Source organism: Morone saxatilis, unplaced genomic scaffold (genome assembly GCF_004916995.1).
Source record: "Morone saxatilis isolate NCDOM2014 unplaced genomic scaffold, NCSU_SB_2.0 Contig19, whole genome shotgun sequence".
NCBI classification, from domain to species: Eukaryota; Metazoa; Chordata; class Actinopteri; family Moronidae; genus Morone; species Morone saxatilis.
The window spans coordinates 5,784,298-5,794,384 of NW_023339751.1; the positions used below are offsets into that span (position 1 = coordinate 5,784,298).

Here is a 10,087-nt window from a genome sequence, read left to right on the forward strand (position 1 = left end):
TAAACATTAATATTGATATAATGTAAACATGTGCATCATGTGTGATGCACACTCATTATACTTTTACACTGCAAATGCAGCCTGTTATAGTCTTATCCATTGGATACACTGACATATGCTCATAATAATTTAATATTCATTATATTATTTAAGTTGTAATCAACTCCACTTCTTACCGTTTAAGGCTCAACAATCTATCACAGCAGACAGTAGCAGCACTGCTTGGAGGTGGTGTAGGGGAAGCCACTCCGACAGCATAGCTTCAATTACTTCACAATTCAAGTTGAACTGGATAGCGCAAAGCTAACCTATAGATAAATCTGGTTTGTAAAAGTTGTTCAAACTATTTTATAAAAAAAGTACAATCTACATCTCATACAAAATTATAAAAATATAATGCAAAAACAGCAAAAAACAAAACAAAAAAACACTGTAGTTTTTACTTTAGTTGAACTACCAGCAAGCTACTACAAAATGTAATTGAACTACTAGTTTAGTAGTTCACAACTCTCTAACACTGTTTGTGGGTATAGCACTTGCTGATCTTGATCTTGAAAGAAAATATTTATATGTTAAATGTAACAGACATTTTTCACAGCAGCCCTTTTGACATTTAATAGTTTGGTACCAATCATAGTAATTAAGGTTCTGTTACATTTAGGTCAAAGTCAGGGTGCTGTTATTGTGCATGTTGTCTCACTGGAAAGGCTCTGCTTTATCATTGGTAACACCTGTGATTACCCTACTACTATATGTCAAAATGGCTGCTGCGAAAAAAGATCTATTCCTATGTGTCACATGCTGAATCTTTACATCTGAACATGGTCGCATTGCACTTACAGTTCAGAATCAATGACAGGATCATAAAGTGGAAGCATTTGCTCCCTAATGGTGATTTTCTGGAAGCAGGTCACATTACACTCAGGTGATAAAAGTCCCATACAGACTCACTTGAATGTAAAAACAAAGCAAATAATCAGTAGAAGACTCCCCATCATCCAGCACACACTAAACCCCAAACACAGTATATAACATAACAAAATATAACAGTACATATACAAACTTTATAGAATACGAACCATTACATCCTAGTTTTATTTTCCAATTCAGCTTTTTCTTTACAAAGCAAAGGTTGTAAAGTGACATCACTTTAAACACATTTAACCATTTCCAATATAGAATACATTATTTCAGTACCAGTTGACAAAGTAATAACCCAAGACATGATAATTTGTTAAAAGTGAATAATGTGGCATTCCTTGATCATAAAATGCACATGGTTATGTGTCTTTCCCATCAATACAACATAATTATAATACATTTACAGTCAGTTTATCAGTTTATAAAAACAGTTATTTAAAGAGACACTTTCCGTAGCAATCAAAAACTTCCAAGTACAAGTATTATTGAGTATTATATATGAGTCTGAATTAATAGTCATGCTTGTGATGACTAATGCTGTAAAAATCATGAAAATGTAGCTCTAGTAAAAGTTCAGTCAGGAGTTTTGCATATAGGCCTGTAGTTAATTTCTCTTTCCATCCTGCCATTTACTCCTCTAGCGCATGCTCATACACCTTGCTGTCACCTTGCGGTCATCATTTGAGTCTCCTGATTAAATTTTAGTTGATGGTTAATTTTCATACAATTCATTTGCTATTTGGTTCTGTTAATTTGATACCACACAGAGTTGCTGTTGTGACTGACTTTGCAACTAGATAACTAAATGGCTTCTCATCGAAACGATGTGATTCACAAAGAAGCGTCAATTAATCTTCAAAACGTTTGAAACAATGTTTCACCTCACACTCTGCAGCACATAGATGTATTTTAAATAGCCTGCTCTAAAACTGTTGTGTAGGTTGACCTAATGTAGAGAAAAAGTTGTTCTATTAACGTAGGATGCTTGATTTTTAAGTCAATATTCAATGGTGAAACACAGCCATGTTTCAATCCAAGTCCGACAAAACTTTGACAATATCACCAAAAAGGTTTTGCATTCATTTGAGGTGTTGTTGTTTTTTGCCCATGCAAGTTTATGTAACAAATACATGATGGAAACAATTTTGTCAAATAAATAAAGTTGTAGCGTACATTATATGAGAGATCAGCTAATCAGCTGGTTTGGTCAGATTAGATTGCACAGCAATTCTAAACTAGGTTTATAAATATTGAAACCGTGCAGTTTATATTATCTCCGACACAACTATCCTCACAGCTCTTTAACGCACAGAAAAACAATGTGGAAAATATGAGGAAATATGGCATTTATGTTGGTTTCATGTACTTTGCTTTAAAACTTTTGATTGTAGATCTAACATTTGTGGAACATGATTGTGGTCAGCTCAAGACATCATGAGCATATAATAGACAGGCCTAGTCATGACTGATGCATTTGCCCATAGTTTGAGTATCTCCTTGTAATAATCAGACAGTCTTACTATCTTTATGCATCAAAAGTGCGCAAGTGTACTCTTCCAAATCCATCTTTAGTTTACTTGCTTCAGGTCGGTCCTCTGGCTTCACACACAGCATCGACTTTATAATTTGGTTCTGCAACAAAAAACACAAACAGCTCTTGTGATCTTCATAATATCAATAAATGCTGCCAGTGTCTTTGAGGCTCCGCTCAAGCTGACTTTACTTGGACAACCTAACAAAGTTAATCTTTTCCCCAAACATTTGAGTCATCTATCCTGCTTGATATTTCACATTTTAATTACATTATACACACACACAAACACATCAACACCCCTGTTTTGCCTCCTCATCCTTTGAGGGTTCACTGATGAACTGTGGTAACAGTGCAAACCCATACAACCTTAGCCTCACTACCAACTGTCACCCTGCGGAAAAAATTGTTTCATGTGTCAAGTTAAAGAAAGAACGCTGGTTTACCTCAGGGATAAAATTGTTTGAGAATACTTGAGGAGGTTTCTGGTTTCTGACATCTTCCCAAATCTGAAATTCATTCAAGAACACATAACTAGCGTTATACAAATTGATCCACGTTGTATTTTTCACAAGACATTTTGAGATGTCACAGTAGGAAAAGCACGGGTATAAATATGATAAAAGATATTAGAATTAGATTTAGATGCTTTAGTTTCAGGGTCCTGGTATTGTGCATGACTCATTCTTTGATTTACGCCGATACTTAGAATAAAACAGTTAATGTTAAGTCACTGTTAATGTTATCTCTGAACTCACCGCTTTCTTTTCATGGCAAGTAGAGAGGTTCCAAAGGAGTTCAAAATATATCAACCCCAAAGCAAATATGTCCACTTTCCGGTCATATATGCTCCTGCTCTTCTGTTAGAAAACAAGAACACAATGTTAACAAAAGGCACTTTGGTGCTACAGTCCAAGTAGTTGTTAAAATCTCTACAGGGTATCTTAAATGTCTCCCTTTGACAACCAATATTTAATAATACCACAGAATCTTAAGTTAATGTCATTATTACTTGCTCAGGAGCCATGTAAGATGGGGTTCCTTTGTAGTACGTTCTCTCATCGTCATCGTTCTCAGCAGTGACCAGACCAAAGTCTCCAATCTTCACTTCCCCATCCAGTCCAAACATGATGTTGGCAGGCTATTGGTGGGAAGGAAATGTAAAAATATGTAGCTTCATGACTGATTATTAATTATAATTATGACTTGAGCCACTTCATCTCACCTTCAGGTCTCTGTGAATGAACATCTTGGAGTGAATGTACTCGACTCCACTGACTATTTGCTTAACAATAGTTAGACTTTCTTCTCTTCGCTTGGAGTTTCGCAGAGATTTCTTCACGTTCTGAATATTCTTCTCGTCTATCCAAACTCTGAGTGTTTTGGTGTCACACAGCTCCATCTGAATATAGAGGTACTTCACCTGTGAATCATCGGTTGACCTGGAAAAGTAGGAACAGAAAAGCTGTGACATGCCCTCATGTTTAGTAAAAAAGTACAGTTGAGTAAGGATTTTTTAAGTGGATGGGACTTACTGTGAAGAGCTGCAACTGTCAGCTGCTTTGTCCGATTGGTATTCTGAATCCTCCAACCAACACGTGTAGTATCGAACAATGTTAGCGTGATGGAGCTCTGATAACGCGCCCACCTCTCGTAGAGCTTTTCTAATCAAAAGGAGAACAAGAAAATGGCTCAGTTAAAGAAACTTTCAACTTTTTCTTCAAAAACTATACAGTTCAAAAACTATACAGTGCTCATTTAAAAAAGGAAACTAAGTGAGACATCATTCATACTTCACTTACTCTTTGCAGTGGACAATCTTTATGGCAAAATACCTCTGCAGCAGTTTTTGTTTTGCCTTGAAAACAACACCAAAGGCTCCGTTGCCGAGGCACATAATGGAGTCAAATTCTGATGCAAACCTGTTGGGATTAAAAGAGTATTCATAATCTAAAAATGTCTTGATTGTACTGACTGATTGTACATTAATAGATAAACTTAAAGGTCCAGCGTGTAACATTTAGGAGGATCTATTGGCAGAAATGGAATATAATATAGTTAACTATGTTTCCATTCATGTATAATCTCCTGATTATAGGAATTGATGTGTTTTTCTTTCCTTAGAATGAGCTATCTACAGACGGCGTGGGTTGCTTTCCTTGGAGTCCGTCATGTTGAACTGCCATGTTTTTACAGTAGCCTAGAAGGGACAAACCAAACACTGGCTCTAGAGTGATCTGCAACTACACCTCTAGATGCCTCTATATCCTACACACTAGACCTTTAAGGCCACAGCAGTGATAATATATATTATATATATTATATTAATTTATATTGTAAATCAACGTTTTAATTTTCCATACCTTGAGTTTAATGGTGTGGTCGTTTTCTCATTCTGGTTATTTCCTGTAGTCTTGCCATTGAAATTGGTTATTATATCCTCAATGAATAAAATAAAGTTATGATATAGAGATTAAAATGTTAAACAAAATCCAACAAGATAAAATATCATGATTGATATCTTCGTACTTTACTTTTGTCGTCCTTGTTTCTGAGGGCATTTGGGAAATTTGCTGCAAGTCTGACAAGAAGAAATGACACCAATATCATCAGGTGAAATCTTAGTATTATGTACTGTAGCTTTACAGTGGGCCTCAAAATGTGGCTTACCTTATTCTGGGCTTCACATCAGGACTTTGAACCTTTGTAATGAGGAAATAGGAAAATATAGCTTATTATATTCAAGCATAATTAAAGTCCTCCTGTATTTCTCAGTAAACTAAAGAGATCAGAGTTCAGTGCCAGCTGGCCAGTTAAGTGGCAGTTTACATCCATGTCTGTCCAGACTCGTAAAATAATAGTAGTGAATACTTTAATAAAAAAGTATAAAGTGTATTTTTTGGGTAATCGCGACTAGCTAGGTGCAGTCCAATACGTTGTTTGCGGTCATGTGATTCAGATGATTCGGTAGTATGTGAAAGGCAGAATGGGTCGGGTGTTAAGATGAGAGATAAACCTATTTTGAGGTAACAATAACATTTGATCTTTGAGTCCAAAGTGTGACCAAATGTAAAAAATGGTTACAAAAAATGTCATCACTTCATTGTTGTATCCCATTCAACATCTGTGTCATAATTAATGCATCAATTCTTCAGTTATGACCAAAAAACCCGTTTGTCAAGGTAATTTCTAGGTCATACTAAGATCTGGCCTTTGAGTCTAAAGTGTCACCAATTTGATGTCTGACCAATTGTGAAATATGGTCATCAATTCTTAAAATATGTGTAACTTTGACCTCTGACCACCAAAATCGAATCACTTCATCAATAAGTTTAAGTGGACGTTTGACACCCTCTTGGTAATAGCATCACTTACTTGTTCACTCTCACTGAATACATTAGTGACCCTCAGGACTTTCTAAAAAACATCACAGTGATGTATTAACTCACTTTGGCATTTGAGTAATCAAGACCAGTTAAGTAAACTGGCTTCACCTGAAAGGTCATTAAATTCAACTCAATATAACATCTGCAATAGACTGAGCATTACAAATTGATGAACAGTATCAGAGTAAAATAACAGACCTTATCTTTAGGAGGATTCGATGAGTTGATGAAAAGAATTGAGTCACTTGAAGGCGTTGGCATGCTTTTTGATTTTGTGTCACAGGACTCCCTTGGAGAATACAATGAGACACATTAGTAGAGTATTCTCAACAACAAACAATCTGTTGTACTGCTAAATCAGTGACTTACAGTGTGCTTGGTGGTGTGGACAGCCTGGCTGCACTATCATCGGACACACCTGACCCTGACAGCTGAAACCAGAAAGGAAATCTTCGGCTGTTATACACAGTACCATGTTTTGTAGTTATTGATTGACATTAATCGGATATTTTACTATTTTAACGTTTAAAACCACAGATGTTCAAAAGAACCTCACCTACCACTGTCGCCTCAGTCTTTATTGAGGACTGACCAATTTTAACAGTTAATGTAGTTAATGTAAATGTCCCTTTTTTCATGTTTCATAAGGTATTTTTATTAAAGAACACAATAAAATAATGGAATTATACAAATCTTGCAGCACCATGGAAAGATTGGCCAGCGACATGCAACTTAAGAATAGAGTGGAAGGTTTAAATCAATTTCACTTTACCCAAGTATCTACAATACACCCTAAATGTCATATGATCAATCACCGAATTGTAAATGTGTTTGCATACACAACCATCGTGAGGTATGCAGGGTGGGTAGTAAGTGTAATGAATTAATGGTTTAAATAACAGGCTTGAGAACTGATTTAAATCCTTTTGTTAAAGCTTGAAGTGTTGTCCCTTTAACAGATTTCAACAATTATGCTGAGTTTGCTGATTTGACATGGTGGTTACATGTTTTATAGTAAGGAATTTTAAAAGGAGGGAAGCTGTGGTGTCTTTGGTTTTGTTAATGGGGACAACAAGTTTTGAATTTGGTCCAGTATCGAGTGAGAGTGCGGCTCGGGTTACGACATGAGAAAATAAGGTCCAGGTTGAAATATACCAAAGTTACCCTTTCAGTAAAACCCTCAGGAAATATACGCAATTGGCCTGTTAACAATCTACAAGGTGGCCTACTAAAAAAACACATTTTATCATATCAAAACAAACTAAAATATGAATTACCTTGCTGTCCCAGTCTGACTTATCTTCTTTAAGAGCAGCACAGGCCAGCTGAGCTGCGTTTTGTTTGGCATCCTTGGCATTCTTGCCCTCTCCCACAGGGTATTCCTTATTGTTGATCACTAATTTGTAGAAAAACCTGTGGAGGCAGGGAGGAAAGATCATGTGTGAAGACTTCTCTCTGATATCTATCAAGAGCTTTGATACAGTGTCTGTAGTATCTATTCAGGTCATACTCACTGACGGTTATGTGGTGGACCGCATATTTTCTCTAAGACGTAATCATGCAAGAGCTTTCTTCTCTGACAGTAGTTGTTGATGATTCCTCTGAAATTTGTCTCTGAAAAACCTTCTTCCACTTTAGTTACCACACTCAAGCTCTTTGTCTTATCACTGTAACACAAACACAAATCAGATTCTAATTAAAACCTTTGTTAACCGAACAGAAAAAATGTGTTGCCGCAGGTTTGTTCTTACCAGATGTCTGACACATTTTGAGTCAGTTCCTTCTCTGGTTGACTTGATAGGGTGTTTTTCTCCTCTACAGTCTTCAAATAAATAAATAAAAATGAAGTGTAGCTTGTTGAACATTTGAAAAATCTATTAAACATTAATGACGTCAATTAATTCCTTCCTTCCCTCTGCACTTTTCTTGAATTAAGCCAGGAGAAACTGGTGTGTATTACTACTTACCTCTGTAGTCTTACTCCCATATATCTCATGATATACAAGCTTGGCTGCCTCTTCCTTAGCTTCCTTCTTTGTTTTCCCAGTGGCAGCTGGATACTCCGTATCACCAACCACAAAGCTGCAGCATCTAACAGCATAAAAAAAACCTTTATTTAATGCATTTATGGTGAGCAAACAACTACAAATGAATTAGGATGCAGTGTGGAAGCTTACATAGTAACATTATTTGGTCCCAGTTTTGTTAACTCAACAGCTCTTATAGTCTTCCTGTTCCTCTGACCATATTCATTGAGCCAGCATATATAGTTGTGAATGATGCCTGTCTGATGAACCGGTGCAGGAGAACCTTCTGGTGCATTTTCTGTCTGTTAGGATGACAAGAAACACCTTGTGTGTCGTTCAATAGGCCTTGCATTGCTATGGAATACAGAAATTCACATGTGTAGTAAATCAATTAAGTCGTATAATAGTCTTACAGAATCTATTTCTTCCTCCAATAAGCTTCTCAGGGCATTTTCTGCTGCTTTCTGTCTGGCTTCCTTCTTGTTTCTCCCCACACCATCAGGATACGCCTTACCGTTCACGACCGCTTTTAGGGTAAATCTGAGAAAATTAAATGAAACTTGGTTAGGCAAGATGATTCGAAAATGTGGTGTGATGGATTATAAAGACAGGAATCTGCACACCTAAAATCTAAGAAGGTGAAGTTATTAACTTGACATAGTCCTGGACCACCTCGTCTGGAAACTGTGTTGGACTGCCCTTAGATAGTCATTTTAATTTTATTACATGTGAACAAGGGCTGCACAATTAATCAAGATATTATCAAAATTGCAATATGGCCAAGTGCAATATCCAAATGGCAGAAGCTGCAGTGTTTTGATGAAGGTAAAATGTGTCACAAACAATGAAGTGCTGCAAGGCCTACAAATCTTGTTCTCCAGATGTAAGAAAACAGGTTTGTTTGGTACTACAGACCCCAAAAAATGATATATCATTAAGATTTTTCAGTGAAAATCAAAATTGTGACACAAACATTATAATTCCCATTCATTGTTTATCATATTGCAATCATAAGATCTGCAAAAACAACTGCAATATGATTTCCTTTTTACCATATCATACAGCGTTAACAGCTGGTTATCATCTGAAACCTTTATTTACTGGTGTCAATATGATTCCTGATGTGGGTATTGATTCCAAAACATTTTTTTTTCAATATCAAACTTGATGCAACAGACACAGATCAATCAAAACCCAAATAATATTGAGATTCAACATCTTAGGCCACTACTACAGCCTTATCTGAAGTGGTGTTACATTCATAACATGCTATATTCTGCAGTATTTTTCATATTTCCACAGGCGTTTTCTTTATATACAGAAAACAGTAAACACTTACAATATTTCTTAAGGTATACAATGTGTAAATCATATGATAACAGCTGATTAAAGTGTGTTGGTTAGTGGAAAGTGCTCTAAAACACCTGGGGGGGCATTGGATCGCCTAAAGCAACATACAGAATACTAACCTATACACAAAATAGGGAAAATACAATTCAACTACTCCCAAGATATCCTCAAATCCTGCATTGACTTTGCAGGTCGTAAATCCCACCAGAGAATAGATTGAACTCACGTTTTAATGTGATCAGGGCCAACAGATCCAACCTCCTCAAATGTCAGCAACGAGCGTCTTCTCTGCGCATACTCGTTTAGTTTAGCTACGTAGTTGACTGTTTCCATTATGAATGACCAATTACAGTCGCAATGTCAACTCGAATTACATTAAAAAAATAATAATAAGACAGTTACATTTTTTTCGCTTTCACCTAAACTCTGCTCCCATGTCTCCGTAACGTCTGAGCCGACTTTCGGTTCAGCCCTCGCCCGAAATAAGTTTCGATTTCCCGGTAAACGTCACACAACATGGCACCTTCTCTTCAGAATCGTACGTTAGTTTTTTTTGGCTTGACAACGTTACGTTTTATTTACATTTTCCCTCAAATTTGTTTATTTTTTGTTTGTTTTGTTGTCTGCTTGACATGTTTGTAGCTTGCTCTCACCAAAATGTTTATTTTTTTTTTTTAGCGTTCAACGACTACACTTCCCAGGAAGCTTTAGCACCACGCGAACAGCTAAGGCTCATGGGAAATGGAGTTGTTTTGGCAACTAAAAAACAAAAATCGTTGAGGAAACTTTAGTTGTGTGCAGCAAATGGGAGGCGGTGAATTAATGTGAAATATAATATATTATTAATTTATTATTAAAAGAAGTTAACATAT

General features: G+C 36.3%; 1 protein-coding gene across 1 annotated transcript; it reads right to left on the minus strand.

Annotated features, from left to right (window-relative positions):
• Positions 1-1,067: 1,067 nt before the first annotated feature.
• eif2ak2 (eukaryotic translation initiation factor 2-alpha kinase 2) lies at positions 1,068-9,731 on the minus strand. The gene is made up of 19 exons (XM_035663483.1): positions 9,442-9,731; positions 8,279-8,405; positions 8,016-8,167; positions 7,806-7,929; positions 7,590-7,660; positions 7,353-7,505; positions 7,116-7,251; positions 6,208-6,269; positions 6,037-6,127; positions 5,123-5,154; positions 4,982-5,033; positions 4,816-4,892; positions 4,255-4,374; positions 3,988-4,116; positions 3,678-3,894; positions 3,465-3,593; positions 3,211-3,312; positions 2,899-2,961; positions 1,068-2,553 (listed from the first exon to the last, which is right to left on the minus strand). Exons 1-19 carry the CDS (start codon positions 9,546-9,548, stop codon positions 2,428-2,430), a joined length of 2,070 nt encoding a protein of 689 aa, XP_035519376.1. The 5' UTR covers positions 9,549-9,731; the 3' UTR covers positions 1,068-2,427.
• Positions 9,732-10,087: the final 356 nt, after the last annotated feature.

Excerpts from the sequence above, each read along its gene's own strand:
- eif2ak2 (XM_035663483.1), bottom strand. The coding sequence starts at position 9,548 with ATGGAAACAGTCAACTACGTAGCTAAACTAAACGAGTATGCGCAGAGA. Across the intron at positions 7,506-7,589 it reads CAAAATGTGTCAGACATCTG|TGATAAGACAAAGAGCTTGA; the intron begins GTAAGAACAAAC and ends TTTGTGTTACAG. Across the intron at positions 7,252-7,352 it reads GGTCCACCACATAACCGTCA|GTTTTTCTACAAATTAGTGA; the intron begins GTGAGTATGACC and ends CTGCCTCCACAG.